The 20,594-nt window shown below is 48.9% G+C and overlaps 1 protein-coding gene and 1 non-coding gene across 5 annotated transcripts in view; both read left to right on the top strand.

The window, feature by feature from the left end:
- Nucleotides 1-18,231, top strand: part of tfeb (transcription factor EB) — a 30,104-nt gene extending 11,873 nt beyond the window's left edge. For 3 of the 4 annotated variants that reach the window (XM_062468386.1, XM_062468379.1, XM_062468396.1), the window contains 10 exons: nucleotides 3,986-4,090; nucleotides 4,478-4,654; nucleotides 8,118-8,216; nucleotides 8,304-8,492; nucleotides 9,548-9,640; nucleotides 13,569-13,686; nucleotides 14,214-14,264; nucleotides 14,699-14,774; nucleotides 14,923-15,070; nucleotides 15,226-18,231. In XM_062468386.1, the coding sequence (XP_062324370.1) occupies nucleotides 4,061-4,090; nucleotides 4,478-4,654; nucleotides 8,118-8,216; nucleotides 8,304-8,492; nucleotides 9,548-9,640; nucleotides 13,569-13,686; nucleotides 14,214-14,264; nucleotides 14,699-14,774; nucleotides 14,923-15,070; nucleotides 15,226-15,807 (1,563 nt within the window). In that variant the 5' untranslated portion in view covers nucleotides 3,986-4,060 and the 3' untranslated portion in view covers nucleotides 15,808-18,231. Of the gene's footprint in view, nucleotides 1-3,985; nucleotides 4,091-4,477; nucleotides 4,655-7,037; nucleotides 7,074-8,117; nucleotides 8,217-8,303; nucleotides 8,493-9,547; nucleotides 9,641-13,568; nucleotides 13,687-14,213; nucleotides 14,265-14,698; nucleotides 14,775-14,922; nucleotides 15,071-15,225 lie in introns of those variants that run through there. The other variant, XM_062468405.1, reaches the window with a different exon arrangement.
- Nucleotides 17,645-17,754, top strand: LOC134031216 (small nucleolar RNA SNORA5). Its single transcript, XR_009931849.1, has one exon. It is a non-coding gene; the product is annotated as a small nucleolar RNA SNORA5 (small nucleolar RNA).
- Nucleotides 18,232-20,594: the final 2,363 nt, after the last annotated feature.

Genomic DNA, 20,594 nt, shown 5'->3' with positions numbered 1-20,594 from the left:
GTCAGACTTCGGAAGGACATGTCTGGCCCAGACACACTGTGTTTGTGGAGTTTCCCTGCAGACCCTAGCGGAGCAGAGATGTTGGCCAGTAGAAGAAATGACAAGACATCAGTTAGTCAAGGAGGTGCTCAAGTCCATTTACCCAAGCGGGCCATGCTGCAGTAGATAGGTTGTAGAAATAAGGTTGTTAGCTGACAAAACTGACCTCTCTGTTTTGGACTTGTATGATTGTAGGCTAAACACATTAACAGAGATGTGCTACATGGGATGATATACATGGCCTTGGCACACACACACACACACACACACCCATACACACAGGGCCCAGGGGAACAGGGTGTTCCTGAAAAGGGGAACAGAGAGTGAGGGGGGTTATTTTAGTCTTAGACCAGGCAAGCAGACGTATCACTGCGGAAGAGGTGTGTCTGATTGCTCTCTTCATTTCTGTACGAGGCTCTCCTCTCAATGGTCTCTCATGCCCCCTCACACTGGCCCAGCTCTGATCGACACTGATTGATAGCTACTAGGTGGATTTCCAATCACAGTGCCCTTTGAATGGTACCAGTGCGTCCTGTATGTGGGTGTGTTGTCTGTTGTTGATCCGTGTTGCTGTCGGTGTGTTTGCTGACATTCCCCTCTGCAACCTTGCTCGGGCCCTAGCATGGAAATAGACCGCTGCCTTTTGATTGGTTGGCTCACACTACCCACAGTCCTGTAAACATGACCTGGGCTACCCGCCATACAGTGTGTGTGTGTGGGTGTGCTTGTATGTGTGTGTGAGCGTGCGTGCGTGCGAATGAAGGTGTATGTGTTCATGTCCTGTATTTAGCTGCTCTAGGTTGACTGTTAAATGGGCCTGCCTGGAATGGCACTGCAGTGTCTATAAATATTGTCTCACAAATTAACACCCTGGTCCTGAACACTGGCCTCATACTGCCCCTGTGTGTGCACATCATGTCAGGGTGTGTGTGTCTGTGTGTGTATGTTTGATTAAAGTATGTATCTGTACGCCTATTAATGTGTATACATTTCCTACTGTAACTCTATGTGCATTGTGTGTGTGTGTGTGTATGTGTGTGTAGCTAATCTGCAGCCCAATTCATTATTGACCCAAGCCCTCCTCCATAAGGTCCTGCCCACTCCCTGACAGGCTTTGATGTTGAGGCTGTGTGACATCACAGTGCTGGCCACACAATGGCGCCACTGTGCCCCCACTGCGTCACAGATGGCACTGCGACCCAGTGGATGCCAGGCAACTGGATGGGCCATGTGGGATAACACCCTGCCTGGTAGCAGTGTGTCACCATATGATATCTGGAAGTGTTTGTGTGTGTGTGTTTGTGTGTGTATGTATGTATATGCATATGTATATGTGTGTGTGTGTGTTTATCCAGAAGTGAACATACACATAGTTCCTACAGTATAATTTTCCTGAACCATACAGTCATGCCATAACATCTTAGCAGTTCAGGTTTTGATGGGATTCTGTAATGTCTCCATGCACCCTAAAGAAGCAGGCACTGATTTACACACAACGCATTTGCTCACTCCGAGCCCAAAGAAAGACAGACATGTTTGACTAATAACAACTGAATAAAGTAGTTGTAGTGTTGTGGTTCAGTAGCCAGGGGGTCAGTAGATGTGCTGTTGTGTAGGAGGATTCCATGACAGCACTGTGCTAAGCTATCCTCTAGTCTAGATGTTAGGAGGCCGCAACAAGCTTCTGGGAGCTTGCGTGCTCTAAGTATCCGGATGCTAATCTCAGGCTCCCACAGGTTTTAGTATGTTAGCTTGCTAAGCTAGGCGGTGCAGCAGTTCCAGCACACACAGAGACTCTTCTTTCTGGGTGGCATTCCTGTCCTGGCCGATTGAATTTGGAGATGTAATCACCCCATTCGTCGAGATCTATAAATACACTTTAACAGCATTCCGTATGTGTGTGGTGTGTGTGTCTGTGTGGTGTGTGTGTGTGTGTGTGGTGTGTGTGTGTGTGTGTGAGTGAGGAGTCAGAAGTACTTCTAAAACGCAAACAAATGAGCTTCCGGACCTACTTCAGCATGGGACTTAATACTGTGTAATAAAAGTGATTAGACTTGATCGTGTTGTGATAGTCACTAGAAAGTATACAGTGATGGTGACCTGATAGGGTATGGTGATAGCAACTGGACAGTGTGTAGTAATGGCTACTTGACAGTGATTTGTGATAGCGACCTGCCAGTGTGTTGCCACGGTGACTTGACTGTGGGTAGTTTGAGGGGTTTGTCATTAGTTTTTAGGGTTGAGGTTCTGCTTCTGTTTAGTGCCTTAGAATCAGCTTTGCCTTGAACTGTTGAGACGAATCCTTTGAGTGTTTGTGTGTGTGTATATATCGTATTGTGTAAGTCTTTTGAGTATGTGTCTGTATCTGTGTGAGTGTGTGTTTGTATGCGGGCCAGCCAGTGGGCACAAAGCGGGTAGTGTGTGCCCAGTGTGTGCCCAGTGTGTGCCCCCTCGGGTGCTGAAATGTACACGGTGGACAACAGGCGGCCTCAGTCCTTCTCAATAGGAGCTGCCCTTCTTATTGTACCTCACACACAATGAGCTATTCTCTCTCTCTCTCTCTCTCTCTCTCTCTCTCTCTCTCTCTCTCTCTCTCTCTCTCTCTCTCTCTCTCTCTCTCTCTCTCTCCCCCTCTCTGTCTTTCTGTCTCTCTCTTTCTCTTTCTATTTCTGTTTCCCTCTCTCTGTCTCTGTCTCTCTTTCTCTCACTCTGTTTCTCTCTCCCTACCTCACCACCCCAAAGGCAGAGTGTGTAGCTGATGACAGCTAGCAGAGCTTGGGATTGGCTATCAGGATCCTGATTGTGACTCAGGTGTGTCCTCATCGCAGCAGCCCCACTAGCCCTCGTCCTCAGCAGGACCAGCAGTGGAGGGGCAGGAGGGGTGCTGAAGCTATGGGCTCCAGTCATGTGGAATAAAAGCTGAGTCATGCAAGAGGGGAACAGATGAGAAGCGCCACCCGAGTCACTGTAGAAAGGGGAACTCTGGTCTCTGGGACTCCCCAGGATTGTGTAGGGGTTTACGTGTGGTAGATGAAGGCTGGGCATGTGTGTGTGTGTGTGTGGGGGGGCAGGGGTGGTTAGGTGGTGTGGGGTGTTCAGGGTGTTCCCCTCTGATAGTCTGCTCACATGATCACCCCAGAACAACAGAGCCACATGACTACCACATGACTTCCCAAATTGTTACCATGGTAATGCTCCTTGTCCCAACCCTTCTGGGTGGGGAGGGGCAGGGCCCATGCAGCACCCCCCCCCCCCCCCCCCCTTGTCCTACACCACCTTACCCTTGACTGACAGTCTGGTATTCAAGCAACACAGACACATAGATCTGCCTGCTGCTGTCTTTTGTTGTCATTTCCTTCCAGAAAGGCTCATTATTGAGGGTCTGACCTATGCTGCTCTAACCAGAACTTTGAGCTGTTCTGTAACAAGCCTGGGGCCTGTGGCTGCCTAAATATAGTGGTGTGAAGTTTATATCAGGCTGGCTAATCTTAGTGACTCCTTACAGGCACTATTTTCATGACACATATTTATTTATAAACAAATCAGATTGTGAGTAATACAATGTTTATTGAAAAGTGTTCTGTTTGCGTGCGTGTCTGGGTTTGTCTCGGGTCTGACCATGGGAACGCCCCGGGCAAACAGACCTGGGCTACACACATACAGAAAGATGAGTGGCGTGAATGCATGCCATTGTTTGAGTCTGATATAGAAAACACTGTGGGTCATGTTGTTCATTAAACAGTTGATATAGAGAGCTGATATCATATGACTGTATGATGTACACCACAGCTCAGACACATCCCTGGGGTCGGGAAGCAGACAGGAATCACATTGTCCTCCACAGCAGCCAGGGAGCAGCAACGGGGCACAGATCTTTACAGTGATTTATCCCTCACGTCTTTACACCTCTTGTTCCCTCTCTCTCTCCCCCCCCCCCCCCCCACAGCTTCTTCACTCTCTCGGGCTGGACTGCGGTGCGTCAGCGTCGTCTCGCCCCCCCCTCCCCCCGCGCCCCCCAGCCATGGCCTCCCGCATCGGCATACGGCTGCAGGTATGTAAGATGGCCGCCTGCTGTTACGCCACGGCAACAATACCCAAACAACACTGGGATTCTTTGTAAAGGACAAACAAAAAAGATTTTACCGTTTGTAACCATTGATAAACCCTCAGAATTTTTTTAATGGTACATCTACAATCCCAAGGTTGCAGATCTGTAAGCGCTGGGACTCAAATTTTAGCTGACCTGAAAACACTACTTTATGGAACTTTATAAACCTGTACAGAACAAAACTGCACCAGAAATAGTGTTGTTTAGTGTGGGTTGGCTTTCCTTAACATATACTGTTAGTAGTGCATAGTGCCGTAAGGCTGAGTGTGTGTGTGTTGATGTGTCTGTGTTGATGTGTGTGTGTTGATGTGTATGTGTGTGTGTGTCCAGCTGATGCGTGACCAGCTGCAGCAGGAGGAGCAGCGAGAGCGCCAGCTGCAGCAGCAGCAGCAGAATGCAGCGCTGCAGTACATGCACCAGCGCATGCCCGGCCCCCCGGCCCCCTCCCCCGCCATCAGTGCCCCCCAACACTACCAGAGCATGCAGGTGCCAGTGGAGGTGCTCAAGGTGAGACTGTGTGTGTATGGTGTTAGGGTGTGTGCGTCTGTGCGTGTGTGGTGTTAGGGTGTGCGTGTGTGGTGTTAGGGTGTGCGTGTGTGCATCTGTGGGTGTGTGGTGTTAGGGTGTGCGTGTGTGGTGTTAGGGTGTGCGTGTGTGCATCTGTGCGTGTGTGGTGTTAGGGTGTGCGTCTGTGCATGTGTGGTGTTAGGGTGTGCGTGTGTGGTGTTAGGGTGTGCGTGTGTGCATCTGTGGGTGTGTGGTGTTAGGGTGTGCGTGTGTGGTGTTAGGGTGTGCGTGTGTGCATCTGTGCGTGTGTGGTGTTAGGGTGTGCGTCTGTGCATGTGTGGTGTTAGGGTGTGCGTGTGTGGTGTTAGGGTGTGCGTGTGTGCATCTGTGCGTGTGTGGTGTTAGGGTGTGCGTGTGTGGTGTTAGGGTGTGCGTGTGTGCATCTGTGCGTGTGTGGTGTTAGGGTGTGCGTCTGTGCGTGTGTGGTGTTAGGGTGTGCGTCGGTGCGTGTGTGCATCTGTGCGTGTGTGGTGTTAGGGTGTGCGTCTGTGCGTGTGTGGTGTTAGGGTGTGCGTGTGTGGTGTTAGGGTGTGTGCGTCTGTGCGTGTGTGGTGTTAGGGTGTGCGTGTGTGGTGTTAGGGTGTGCGTGTGTGCATCTGTGGGTGTGTGGTGTTAGGGTGTGCGTGTGTGGTGTTAGGGTGTGCGTGTGTGCATCTGTGCGTGTGTGGTGTTAGGGTGTGCGTCTGTGCATGTGTGGTGTTAGGGTGTGCGTGTGTGGTGTTAGGCTGTGCGTGTGTGCATCTGTGCGTGTGTGGTGTTAGGGTGTGCGTGTGTGGTGTTAGGGTGTGCGTGTGTGCATCTGTGCGTGTGTGGTGTTAGGGTGTGCGTCTGTGCGTGTGTGGTGTTAGGGTGTGCGTCGGTGCGTGTGTGCATCTGTGCGTGTGTGGTGTTAGGGTGTGCGTCTGTGCGTGTGTGGTGTTAGGGTGTGCGTCGGCGCGTGTGTGCATCTGTGCGGTTAGGGTGTGCGTCTGTGCGTGTGTGGTGTTAGGGTGTGCGTCGGTCTGTGTGTGGTGTTAGGGTGTGCGTCGGTGCGTGTGTGGTGTTAGGGTGTGCGTGTGTGCGTCTGTGCGTGTGTGGTGTTAGGGTGTGCATGTGTGCGTCTGTGCGTGTGTGGTGTTAGCGTGTGCGTCTGTGCGTGTGTGGTGTTAGGGTGTGCGTGTGTGCGTCTGTGCGTGTGTGGTGTTAGGGTGTGCGTCGGTGCGTGTGTGGTGTTAGGGTGTGCGTGTGTGCGTCTGTGCGTGTGTGGTGTTAGGGTGTGCGTCTGTGCGTGTGTGGTGTTAGGGTGTGCGTCTGTGCGTGTGTGGTGTTAGGGTGTGCGTGTGTGCGTGTCTGGTGTTAGGGTGTGCGTGTGTGGTGTTAGGGTGTGCGTGTGTGCGTGTCTGGTGTTAGGGTGTGCGTGTGTGGTGTTAGGGTGTGCGTGTCTGGTGTTAGGGTGTGCGTGCGTCTGTGCGTGTGTGCGTGTGTGCGTCTGTGCGTGTGTGCGTCTGTGCGTGTGTGCGTCTGTGCGTGTGTGCGTCATCGTTTCATAATCAAAGGGCCGGAGGCAGGTTTTTTTGTGTTTTTTTTGGGGGGGGGGGGGAGGGCCAAAGGATTTGGGCAGAAAAACTTAAAAGGGAGTTTAGCCAGTTTGATCTCTATAACAGCTCGTCACACACACACGCACACACACTCACACACACACACACCCTGAGATTAACTGACCCAGGCTGGGACCACCACAGTGAAGTTACAGCCTAGGCCTGATCAGAGTCCTGCTGTGGGGAACTGTCAGTGGTGTTGAGGAGAGCGTCTCATGTCGTCCCCCAGGCAGGGCAGGAGACCCTCATGGGGCACGTGGACCTCGAGGTCAGATTCAATTCAAAGTCATCAGACGTTCACCGAGCTCTGAATTAGGAGAGAGAGAGCGAGGCCGAGAGAGCGAGGCCGAGAGAGCAAGGCCGAGAAAGGGAGAGAAAAAGGGAGGGGTCAAAGTGTGCAGACAGCAAGAGAGCGATGGGAGGGAGTGAGAGAGAACGGAGAGAAAGTGGAGTCAGGGGGAGAAGATCGAGGGAGAGTATAAGTGGTGTGGAGTGGAAGGAAGGGGCTGGGAGGGGTGGGGGCATTGGGACTTGTAGTAATCCACTCACGTGTTGCAGAGAGGGGAGGCTGCCTCGGTGAGCCTCTCTCCTGTGGGCACTGGAGGTGGTCAGACGCAGGAGCAGGGCTTCTGACTGCCCGCTGAGCACTGGAGAGAAACCACACAGTCCAGCACAGCCGACAGCACCTAGCCCCGCAGAGAGAAGGAAAGATAGAGACAGAGAGAGACAGAGAGAGACAGAGAGGTAAAGATAAAGAGAAAATGCGGTGGAGCAGCAAGCAGGTAGGGAACCCTGGGGGGATGAGGGGGGTGAGGGGAGGCAGGAGGATGGAGGTGTTGTGTGTATGTATACATGTGTGTGTACTGTATGTGTGTGTGTGTGTGTGTGTGTGTGTGTGTGTGTGTGTGTGTGTGTGTGTGTGTGTGTAAATTAGATATGCATCACAGGCAGGCAGGGGGAAGATATTGTACAGAGACAATGTGATCTGCAAACAGGGGCAGATGACATTTTTGCCGACTTTCAGAGTTGTCAGAGTTCTTATCTAGAAGTAATGGTGTGTCTATGGGTATGTTGCTGTATAGGCATATACATGCATATACACGATATACATGTATGTGCAGTGGGTAGGAGGGATTTACAGAAGTCTTTATAAAAACGGTTTTGGCATGAAGTTGTCAGCGCTCACTCCCATCCGTCTTGTGAGTGTGTGTCTCTGTTGATGTCTCAGTGTAAAGTGGACAGGTCCTGTCTCTCTCAGCCTCTAGTCTCTCCAAATGAGCCCTGGCTTCATGCCTTCAACTGTAAACAAAAACACACACTTACAAACTGCACCAACCAATCACATAGGGGCCTGTACAAACCTGTCCAGCGCCTTGGAGAGGACAACAAACCGAAATACTTGTTTGGCATGAAAAGCTAACTATTGGATTTTACATAAGCTGAGTGTTCGATTATGAAACTGTAGGAGGGGGGGGGGGGGGCGGGGGGGTTCTTGGAGCAGGAGGCAGGAATCTGCTCGGCTGATCTTTAGCCTTTGATGTGAAAGAATGAGGCCAAGCTTTGCTCAGTGTAGTACAGTCTAACCAGTAGACTTCACCAGGAACATACCATGACCTGTTACTCTCCATGTGTGGTACTGTCCAAACCCGACTGATCTGTTACACAGTGGTCATGTCCAGTTGATGGTCCTTGGTGAAATGTCCATATTTCCGAGTTCATGTGGAGCGCTAGCCATTGATGCTGCGCTGTGTGCAGCGATGACCCGGGTGATCTTAACCCCTGGTGGGTGTGTGTGTGTGTGTGTGTGTGTGTGTGTGTGTGTGCAGGTGCAGACTCATCTGGAGAATCCCACAGACTACCACATCCGCCAGTCCCAAAGACAGCAGGTGAAGGAGTACCTCTCCACCACTTTCGCCACCAAACAGGTATGGTGCCCGCCCTTCTGTCTGTCCGTCAATCTGTCTGTCCACCTCCTCCTGTCTTCAGTGGTTCTGTCTCTCCTCTCTGACCAGACGGTTCATGCAGTAACAGGGGTGGTGCAGCCCTCCCCTCCCCCCTCTCTGGCCCCACCGGGGGGCTCGGCCTCCGCCCCCCCTCCCCTCCACTCCCCCCGGATGCGCACCGAGCAGCTCATCACAGGGAACAGCGCCCCAAACAGCCCCATGGCCCTGCTCAACATTGGCTCCAGCCATGAAAATGAGGTATGCTCACACACACATTCACAATACAAACACGCAAACACCCGTTTGTGCTAAAGCTTATGTCTAGACAATTATGAAAGCCAGAGAAAGCTGTGATAATCTGGTGACGTGTTGCACTGTAAACAACTGTACTGTTTGACCTGAAATATACACACCGCATTTTTGACGTCCTCAAAATGTGGAGGTGCATGTGTGTGTGGGCCGGGGGGTGGGGGGTGGAGATATGGCTTGATTGGCCTCTTGTATAAAGTAATAGAGACGGATGATTACCTTCTCTCCACACTTTATGAAGATGTCATAATGATTAGATTGCCCCTGGTATAAAAGACCAAGGTTTATTTGACACTTCTACTGTTTGTTTATGCATTTTGGAGTGTGTACGCTGCATGTTGGAGTGTGTACGCTGCATTCTTATATCTGCCTGCTCCTTTGTGTGTGTGTGTGTGTGTGTGTGTGTGTGTGTGTGTGTGAGTGAGTGTGCATGCATACATGGTGTGTGCCAGTGCGTGTGTGTGTGTGTATTTTATGTGAATATGTGTGAAGTAAAAATCACTGTGCAGCCTAACTTCAGCTAACCGACTCTGATTGTCATTGCAGTTTAAATGCTCTATTATGGCCTTGCAGCCATAATTACAGCTTAACAAGTGACAGGGGGACGGCACACCACCCAGGGCCCTTTGAACCTCCCAGACTTTGGCCATCTCTGCCCCCTCCCCCCTCCCCCCACACAGCTAAACTGCAACAGAAGCAAAATAGACAAACACTTCAGATGTTGACTCGATACTAACTTCACCTCTCGAGTAGAGTGGTGGTTGAACACTGTGGGATTGGAGTGATTGCATCAGCTGTCAAGTAAATAAAAAGACTAATGGGTTGCACCTCCTCCAGCGAACGCCTTGATGAGATGTGCGGGTTGAAATGAGTTACTAGCTGCTCCGTGTTGGTCTGTTGGTGTCTCTTGTGTACCCGGACATGGAAACCTTCCCTAAGCTGCTCATGTTATTAACAAACGTCCCTAGGGTTGTGAATAACGTTTGGACTTCTTGCTTTTGAAGCAGATGGACGAGGTCATTGATGACATCATCAGCATGCAGTCCAGTTATGATGACATACAAGCATATATCGACCCTGTTCAGATGCCCAACACAGTAAGTAAATGGACTGCATTTATATATATATATATATATAAGTAGGACAGATATCTCACAGTTTTGTCTCATCTCTTCATCAGCCCTCCATTCTCACTCTCTACGTCTTCCTGTCTGATGACTATTGATGCTCTTAATAACTGCTCAATCCTACTCGTATCAGCAGCCTTCCTTCCTTCCTTCCTTCCTTCCTTCCTTCCTTCCTTCCTGCCTGCCTTCCTTCCTTCCTTCCTTCCTTCCTGCCTTCCTTCCTTTCCCTCCCCTGTCCTCCTTTTCTCTCTCAATGCCCTTGTCATCTTGCTCTCTACCACTCTATTATCCTCTTTACGTCTCTCTACCTCTCCTCTCTAACCCTCTCTTCTCCTCTCTCCCTCTGTCTGGTCCTCTCTCGCTCCGTCTGGCCCCCAGTGGTGTATTTTGGTCCCTCTGTGCTCTCTCTGTGTGAGTCATTGGGGTGATTATGTCGAGTCATCAGTACTGAGGCTCTGACTGGACTCTGAGACAGAAAGGCCCTCCTTGTTTTCTTTATTTGAATCCATCTTTATAGATTCTCTCTTTGTGAATATCCGAACCAGCACTGCTGCTCCTGCAGCTGTTGTTGTTGTTGTTGTATAAAATTCCTTCAGCTTCAAAACGGCAGAGCCTTTCCCTGAGACGGACTCAGAATGTTTGCTCCTGTGTATAGAATGAACTGCTGATCTATAATGGCTAGCTTCTACCTCGTCTGCCTGTCTGCCTGTCTGCCTGTCTGTCTGCCTGTCTGCCTGTCTGCCTGTCTGCCTGTCTGTCTGCCTCCTGCTGGACCCTTTGGCCCAGGGGAAGCTTTCAGTTCTCTTGAAGGACTTTAAGTGTTTAATTGATTTAAATTATTGACGTGAAGCGCTGGAGAGATTGAACATTCCTTCCCTGAAAAAGCCTCTGGTCTGGGTATCCATCTTAGAGAAGAACTACAGTCCTTTGTGTTTAAAGGAGTAGCTTCTAAATTAACAATTAAACCACTGCCAGTTAGAGTTCAACTTGTTTACAAGGCTTTCAGAGGAAAGCAGGAGGAGGAGGAGGAGGAGGAGGAGGGAAGGAGGAGAGGGGGGAGGGGGGAGGAGGGGAATTTGTGAGAGGGGAAAACAGGCTGAAAGTCCAGTTAGGGGAAAGTTCACTGGGAATAGGTAGAAGAGAGACCGGACTGGTACTGCAGAGGTTAGTCTCTTATGAGGACTGGAGTGAGAGAGAGAGAGAGAGAGAGAGAGAGTGTGTGTGTGAGAGAACACAGGCCTACTGAAAGAAGGAAGGATGAAGGAAATGAACAAGACATATGCCATTGTGGAAGTGATTGATGGAGAGCAGATACAGCTGGTAAGATGACAACCTAGGAGCTGGAGGTTAGGCTGCTGGGGCTGGGACTGGGAGTTAGGCTGGGGCTGTAGCTGGGAGTTAGGCTGGGGCTGAGGCTGGGCGTTAGGCTGGGCTGAGGCTGGGAGTTAGGCTGGGGCTGAGGCTGGGAGTTAGGCTGGGGCTGAGGCTGGGAGTTAGGCTGGGGCTGAGGCTGGGAGTTAGGCTGGGGCTGGGGCTGGGTGTTAGGCTGTGGGGGGCAGGGCTGAGGCTGGGGCTGGGGGTTAGGCTGCTGGGGCTGGGGCTGAGGCTGAAGTTGGAGCTTGAGTTAGGGCTGGGGTTGAAGCGGGAGCTGGGGCACGGTAGGTCAGCTCAGCTCTAACTCCCAACCTCGGGTCCCTGATTATGGGATGAACCTGGAGCGGGAGCAGTGTGATAGGGGAGCGTGGCTTTGGTGGCAGAGCAGAGCTCTACAGCTGGATCCGTGTGGGCAAATGTCCAGCCAGAGGCACGCTCAACCATTAGAGAGACATTACATAGCATGCCAGAGTGAAGGTCGCCACCAACCTCTGTTCTATCTGCCCTCTCTGGCCCTCCTCCAGCGTGTGTGTGTGTGTGTGTGTTGAAGAGAGAGACTGGCACTGTGGAATTGAAAAGGCTTGTTTGAGTGTATTGTTGATTGGCTCACTCAGTAGACCAGACGGATTGATTGTTTGTGAATCACAATGATGAATTAGATACAGCTATTGATCATCCTTCAAGGACGTAAGCCAGGATGTGATGAGTTCAATTTTTAGAGACATTTTGATGTTTTTAAACTCCATTGTAACCTTTCAAACTGTCCTCTCAAAACTGCATGTCTCTCACCCTCTGTGTGTATAAGAGATATGTGTGTGTGTGTGTGGGTGTGTATAAGAGATGTGTGTGTGTCTCTGTAGACTCTCGGGAGGTTTTCTCAACATTACCCCTGTGTATTTCACTGTGACATTCCCTCCTTGGTTTGAAACTGTGAGTTTCCTCTAATGAATGAATCTCCTCTACTAATCCCTGAGGTGGATTAAACTAGTAAACTCCCTGGAATCTCTGGAATCTCAGAGTTTAAGGAAAGCTGGGACCACCACACAGAGAATCCCAGGCATAGCACACTCCAGCTGAAAGTTTGAGAATAGAGCGTATTTGTTTGTGTGTGTTAGCTGGTTACAAAACATGGGATCCAGCCGTGCTTGCTTTCTGCAAACATATTCACGTTTGCAGAGTGTGCAGAGTGTGCAGATGTGCGCTGGAGATATTGATGAAAGGTTTTAGTGAGTCAATCTCTCCCACGTCGACATACCGTTGGATCTCAGAGCACTTCTCTGCAGAACCTCTTTTGAGGAGAGTGTGTAGAGTAAAGCAGAGGTTTGAGGAAAAGAGCAGTGTTGAGAGGGGTGCATGGGGAGAGGACAGATGAGGCTGGGGGAGCATGGCTAGCACTGGTTCTTACGTGACCTGGGACTGAGCAAACCGGTTGTTATATCAACATTTCCAGCCATGGTAGAAATGTCAGAAGTGGCTCATTCAGGAGTATGTGTATATCTACTCCTCAGTAGTCTGGGAGATAAGCTATCTGTTTGAGATTGCTATCAGTCAAGCCTCATTAGGGATCTCAAAGAGACTGAACTGTATTCAAACTCATAAGATACATGGACCTTCTACACAAACCCTCTCCAAACTCAACCTGTAGCGATCCTGAACCAGATCCCTTTCATAGTGACTGCTACGTTTCAACTAGGTTCCACAGCCATTACACAACATTTTGACAAAGACATGGAAACTGCTGTCCCAACATCCAGTAGTTGGAGATAGGATCAGCGATAGGGCTAGAATACACCCATAAAGAGGGTGATAAGCAAAATGACTGATAGTAAATGATTGGTGGTTTTGTGTGCATGCGCTGTCGTTTAAGGGTGTTGTTTGACTTGTAATCTATTGCTATCTAGTCTTTACAGCTGCTCTCTAAAGATGCAGTTTGTGTTTATGAAGCACCCTACCCAGTCTTACGCTTTAGTCAACACAGGATGACCCTATATAAACCCTCTGGAGACACAGCTACCTGGTTCATCCTATAAACCTTCAACCACTTTGAAACCTTGACGTTCTGCAGTCCTCTTGTAGAGAAAGAGTTAGACAGAAGGAGGTATCTCTGTCCATTTTCAAAACAGGCATGTAGGAGATATAGGGGAACCACTTGTCTCTGTAAGTGGTTATGTTATATTAAACAAACTAGTTGGTCACAAAGACTGTATTGGTGTAATCATTCCATAAGCACCCAATTAAAAGCCCCAAAACGTGGTAGTACGTATAGCTGGGGTGGGGAGGAACCTGCTGGTCATTTAGGAGTGCTTAACATTAATCTGAAGCATAAGCATGTATGTACAACCCCTGCTTAACCTTACAATCCTTGGAAGCCTAGCTTTGATGTAATAACTAGATCTGAATCTTGAAGATAGAGCTCTTTGTGGTACTGAGTTAATCAATAGAGTTTCTAATGGGATATTAAGAGTTTGAGTTAATGATACTTACTTAGATAAAGTAACTGATTGTGTGTGTGTGTTCTCTCCAGCTCCCTCTCTCCAGCAGTCATCTAGATGTGTATTCAGGACCAGGCATGACAGGTCCAGCCATCGCCATGACCAGCAACTCCTGCCCTCCCAGTCTGGCCATCAAACGAGAGATGTCAGGTAGGACCAATCACAGCCGCACTCACAGCCTCAGAGGCCAATCAAACAGGCAGAAACATAATGTGACCAATCAGTCTTGTACCAGTCAATGTACCAGTCTTTGGTAGAAACATAGCAACAAATTTACAACTTTTCTTACTAAACTTTTGTGTTTCATTTGCTGTCATTTTGAAAAGAACACATTTACATAAAAAAGAGTCAGCTAGTACATGAAAGGACCATTGTACGTGGTATGTGTGACCAATGGTAGGTCTGTCATGACTCCTAATAGGGATGTTATCCAAAGCCGAATACTACATCCTAATAAATGTGAATTATATGTAGCAAAAAACAATTTTCTATCTGAAATTATAACTTACTGCCCTGCTGTAAATCCTACATCCTGCTGTACCTACATCCTACATCCTGCTGTACCTACATCCTACATCCTGCTGTACCTACTTCCTGCAGGCCACTGCTGTAATGTGGGTATCCAGGGTCAGACAGACAGTGTTGGTTGATTGCCTTTTGTTTTTGTCAAGATACAGAAGCCCGTGCGATGGCCAAGGAGAGACAAAAGAAAGACAACCACAACCTGAGTATGAACTCTCTCACACGTTCTCCCTTTCCTCGGTCCTCCCTCTTTTCCTTCAGATGCGTAATCTGAGTTAGCATTTTTACTCATCCTTCACTTTTATTAGTGCTCCCTTCAAAGTACACACACACACACACACACACATACACACATACATATAGGTTCCATGTTCATTTAGCTGACAGTGTGACTGGTGGGTAAATCGTTAACCTGTTACTTTGTGCTGTTCTTGCACTAACATCTAATTGCCTGTGACCGTGTGCCTTGCTCTAGACCAGGATGTGTTTATTATAGACACTTGAGGCAGCAATAACAGGAATGGACCTCAGATTTCCCTTATACTATATTTGACTGTGGGGGGGGGGGGGTGTTGACTGCTGTTGCAGAGATCACCCATTACAACTCCTATCCCTGTGTTCCTGTCTCTGTTTGGTTCAGTTGAGAGACGGAGAAGGTTCAACATCAACGACCGCATCAAGGAGCTGGGGACCATGATCCCCAAAACCAACGACCTGTAAGTCACCATGCTGTGTGTGTGTGTGTGAGAGAGAGAGAGAGAGAGAGAGAGAGAGAGAGAGAGAGAGAGAGAGAGAGAGAGAGAGGAGTACTGTGGACAAGGTTGTCACATATCTAAACTGCCCTCCCGTGTGCTGCGTGTGCAGGGACGTGCGCTGGAACAAGGGCACCATCCTGAGGGCGTCTGTGGAGTACATCAAGCGCATGCAGAAGGACGCACAGAGGACCAGAGAGGTGGAGAACAACTTTAAACGCATGGAGATGGCCAACAAACAGCTGTGGCTGCGCATCCAGGTGGCTTTGATAACACAAACACAAACACACACACACACACACACACACACACAGACACACACACAGACACAGACACAGACACAGACATAGACGCACACATTGATACAAGCAACGGTTGTATTAATACATGTCTTTCCACCTCCTTTCCCTTGTAGGAGTTGGAGATGCAGGCTCGTCTGCATGGCCTCCCCAGCTCCTCACCCTCTGGGCTGAACTCGGCCGACGTGCTGGGGCCCTATGTCAAGCAGGAGACCAGCCCTGAGGAGAAGCACCAGCACCCTAACCACCAGGCCCAAGTCCAGCACCAGCACCAGGCCCAGCACCAGGGCCAGCAGCACCAGGCCCAGCATCACCTCCACCCCCAGGCCCACCTTCACCAGCAGGGTCAACCTCACGGCCAGGGCCAGCCTCAGCCCAGGCAGCTGCCACCACTCCCCCCTCACCTCCAGCCCCAGCCCCCCCTCCAGTACCCAGCTGTGGGCAGCTCTCAGCCCTTTGACTTTGCCCAGTCGCTGGACTTGTGTGATGGGATTCCTGGCTACCCAGATGGTCTGTCGGGGCTAGGGGACCTGGGCGGGTTGGATGCCCAGGGAAGGAGAGGTGACTTGGGCTTCCTGATGGATGAGCCCCTGTCTCCTTTGGGTGGAGACCCGCTGCTCTCTGCCATGTCCCCTGAAGCCTCTGTCGACTCAAGCCGCAGGTCCAGCTTCAGCATAGAGGATACAGATATATTGTAGAAGAATACACACACACTCATGTGCGTACACACACACACACACACTCACACTCACACATTGAAACCGCTCACACATGGGGATGCAGACATTTGTACTGTAGAAGAAACACACAAACACTTTTTAGACACATGCGCACACACACACACACAAACACGCACGCAGACCGACGAAACACACACCTGTGACATTCATGAAGGGCCACTGATATACTGTGATAGGCTTTTATGCTCTAGTCAACTACCTACCCACTCATACACTGAAAGCACTCGGAAAGGCAGAATTGTGGAATTAGCCGTTCACCAAGCACATACATGAATGCTGACTCTTGACACAGACACACACACACATACAGTTGACACAAATAATGGGCCCAGATTCACCAATACCAACACAAAGACTCTGCAAGAGGCATCTAATCTTTGTCTGAGAATGGAGTATTGGTAGCCCTCCAATGTAAATATCCTAATAGAACTAGAATGATTTATACACAATCTATGCACACACGCGCCCACACACACTCCCACAGACAGACTTCCTTCTCACTCTAACATGGAAGTGCTCCTGTTATTTGAAGGGAAATGATACTATGTGAGGCACTGCCACCCTCCTTCCCCTCCACTAGGTTGTCCAGAAGGAGGCTTCTGACACCCCACCTTTCAACTCTGACCTTCAGGGTACTGACACTCAACAACATGGAGGACAAAGCTGTGTTCGAACCATGTGATTAGCATGTCGAGGTACTTCAGAGAAGCAAGGGTCGACCCAGAACCCTCCCTCTGGCGTCCACGGCTGGAGCTCCAGAAGGAGGAGAAGGGCAGGCCCAGAGCACATGCTCAGGTAATACTGTAGTGCCATAGTCTTCACTGTAAAGCACAGCACTCACACAGCACGCACGCACATACACACGTACACACAAATACACACACAGCAGTGTGCCTTGAGGCTGTGTTCAAATCAACACTTTAAGCGAGGCGTCGGGGCATCGCCCACTCTGGGTTCGACTTCCTGGACAGACCAGGTGACCACCCAATCAGGTGGAGAGGGAACACATGCCCTCGCTGAAGTCCACTCCCACCAGACACCACTAACTTCCTTAGCCAAGCTTACGACTGGTTCATCACAAGTCCCATACCCAGGAAGGTCAAGAGGTCAGGAGGTAGTCAGGGTAGTGCTGGACATGGTGGTGTGGACTGTTAGAGTCAGGTGTTGGAGCCTGTGTTAGTGTCCAACCAAGACCAAACCCAGAGTTGGTTAGAGGACTGAGACTCCCCTTTGATTTGATATAGCTTATGATCAGTACAGAAAAAAGGAAAGAAAAACTGATGATTATGTTTTAAAGAAGTTATTTGTTTTTATTCTTTATTGTAGTTTTTTTTTTTTTATCTCCCAAAGCACTGGAACCTATATTATTTTGATGACTTTGTACATGAAAAGAATTTATGAAATAAGTTTTATTTCTTATGTTTTATGCCACTAAGCCACTTCATTGTATTTTATTTGTACTTGTACTTTTTATTCATTATTATTTCATTTTATTCCAAAAATTAGTTTTCCTCTCAGAGCCATTTAGATATGAAAGTATTTAAGCCACTGGCTGAACAGAATGTGACTAGTGGGGAGCCATAATATTACATAGCTTATTTACTCTTTTTTGTGTAAAGAATCGTTTAGATTACACCAGACTTTTAAGAAATGAAAAAAAAAAAAAAACATGTACATGTATGATGTCATTTTTATATTGATTGGCTTGTATTTTATTCTCTTTTTTAACCTTACAATTTGGAGCCAAACTAAGTTAACTGGTGATTCTTTGATTTGATTGAGTTTTGTGCTTTTTTGTGGATACCCATGACCCCATAGCCGTGCCAACTCCACCACAGCATTCTTGTCTCTCATGGGGCCCACCCCCCTCTGCCCCCACTGGGGTAACTATGGAGACAGACAGCTGCCTTTTGATGAACTCTGAGATAATGGCGCCTGTTGCCATAGCATCAGACTGACCTTCCTGTCTCTCTGCCCCTGCCTGCCAGAGTTGTGCCTTCTCCCAGCTCCAATCAACTCTGTTGTTGTTGTTCTTGTTGTTGTTCTTGTTGTTGTTGATGTCAAGCCGACACTCCAAAGACTTTGTCTGCAGACCTGGGAGGTGTAGTCCCCTCTGTGACCCCCCTCCCTCTCCATCTCTCTTCCTCTCTCCCTCTCCCTCTCCCTCTCCCTCTCCCTCTCCCTCTCCCTCTCCCTCTCCACCTCTCTCCCTCTCTCCCTTTCTCTCTCCCCCTCTCTCTCCCCCCCTCTCTCCCTCCCCCTCTCCCCCTTCCCTCTGACCCCAACATGCCACTGCAGGGGGACTGGGACACTCACACCACCATGCATGGGAAACTGGCCTTCTGCTTTTGCTTTGGATATAAAATGTTTTACCAAAATCCACCAACCGCTCCCCGAGTGTTTCTTTAGTGTTGGTGTTTCTGACGTGCATGCTGAGGTTTCATGTTCACGTTGAGCAGAGATCAGTTCAAAGGAAGTTCACCTCAGGTTTAGGCATGGTACTGGGGGGTATTCCAGAAAGCAGGTCATGTGACATACCCGGGTAAGTTAACCCCTCCAGCTGACACCCAGCGTTGTAGCAACATTGCCAGTAGGTTGCTGCAACATTGTGATTCAGCTGGTGGGTTAACTTACCCGGGTATGTTGCATAACTTGCTTTCTGGAATACCCCCCAGGAGAGGCATATCCTATTCTGGTTGGTTTCACATCAACATGCTGTTGTTATTTAATATTTCCACCAGAGAGCGCCAGATAGCCATCTAACCAACCATGCAGGACCGGTCTCACTAACTTTAATTTATTCTCTGTAACAATCACAAAGAGAAAGAGAGCTGCAATGCAATTAACCTATTTTTAAATACCATTTTATTAGGGCAGTTTATCCCCAAAGAAGAGGCTCTGGAAATAGGGTGGAGGAAGGAGGGGATAATGAGGGTGCTGAAATTTCTCTCTTTAACTCACATACACACCACACACACACACACACCCACACACACACACACACACACACACACACACACACACACACACACACACACACACACACACACACACTCAGACAGTTTATAATGATGAATTAATCAGAAAACATGCTAATATTATTGAGTCACATTACATACTGTAGAATGACTTTACGTTTAATCAAAAACAATTAAATCCCACTCACACACACATCCTGTCCTATCCTCAGTGTGTGGTGAGTTGTCTGGTATGTCAGGAGATGGTTCCATCTAGAGCCTGTGTGTATGTGTTGTGTTTGTGTATGCAGAAGTTATTGGACAATGCCATTTTTTTAACTTTGATTCTCTGCTCTAGAATCTACGTTTTTGATGAACTGACAACGAGACAGAGTCAGACTGTCACTCTTCATTTCAGGAAATTGTGCATTTCAGATGTCTACAAATTATACAGAAGTATATCAAGCGTTTTAGTCCACAAACCTTACCCTGCATCTCTGTCTGAGGTTGTGCAGATGTAGTCATCACACCCATATGCTATGGGGGTCTTTCATGGTCAACCAATGCGTTTTTCATGGCTGAGTTCACCAGATATTTATTTTTTGATGATAATAATGATCCATAGTGTTGATTTGGATATGTCTAGGATGTGTGCAATTTCCCAGATTAATTCATGTTCATGGTTTAACCTTATAATGGCTGTATTAATTTGCATCGACTTCTTTAACCTCATAGTCCTATCCAATAACAAACCGAGTCACACTTTTGGAGGTCCTGTAGGTGTTGATTAGACTACATATGGTTATATGTCATTGCAGTTGGTGGTCTCTTCACACTCCTTCTCTCCCCTCCTCTCCCCCTTTCCTCCCCTTCTCTTCTAATGTATTAGGCCCAGCTCTGCCATCAGGTGATCTATATCTACCCTTAAACAGCCTTTCTGAGCTTAAAGCTGGGCAATCCTTTTCCTTCTCCACACACACTCACATATGCACTCGCACGCACACACACAGTTAGTGGCTCCTAAGTGTGTAAGTGTGTGCTTGGCGTACGCTGGCCATCCAAAGGCCCATTCTCCCAGGTCTTTATGATGCTAATGTACTCCCCAGCCTAATAAATCCCTGTAGAGCTGGGGAGAAGAGATCTTATGGCTCGTTCTGAACACCATCCGCTTCCCCCACCACACACACACACACACACACACACACACACACACACACACACACGCCTCACCCCCCCCCCCACCTCTCCTTCCACAGTAGAAGTGCCTGCCTTGCACTTGCTTGAATCACTGTGCGCTGTTTCGGTCGAGAGAGAATGGGGCAGATGGAGAGAAGGGGAACAAGGGAGAAACAAATCAAACATGAAGGTGTAATTTAAGAGGTGTTGGCTAGGTACGCTCATACTGTGCTGTAGTTTGGGTTTGGCTGTGTGTGTGTGTCTGAGAGAGAGGAAGAGAGAGAGACCTCCAAATGAGTTGAGAAAGCCATATTCCCATCATTGGGCCCCTGAGTCTAGGTTTGGCAGGGCAGCCGTTCCCCTCCTAGACCAACACCCAGCTTCAGGAGAGAAAGAGGGAGGAAGCAGAGTAAAACATGTGGAAGAAGGAAAAAATGAAAATAATCTTTGAGGTTATTTTACTTGTTCAACAAACAGCGAACAAGGAGCTCCATTCACGTCTGGGAGTAGGCTCTCCTTCAGGCTGGGGTGAACCCAAGGCCGTCTTTCTCTCTGTCTCATATTCCTTTCCTTGCTCCCTCTCTCTCTCTGTCTTCTTTTCTCTCTCTCTCT

Source organism: Osmerus eperlanus, chromosome 1 (genome assembly GCF_963692335.1).
Source record: "Osmerus eperlanus chromosome 1, fOsmEpe2.1, whole genome shotgun sequence".
NCBI classification, from domain to species: domain Eukaryota; kingdom Metazoa; phylum Chordata; class Actinopteri; order Osmeriformes; family Osmeridae; genus Osmerus; species Osmerus eperlanus.
The sequence above is the reverse complement of the archived record's forward strand: the minus strand, read 5'-3'. Positions and strand labels throughout refer to the sequence as shown.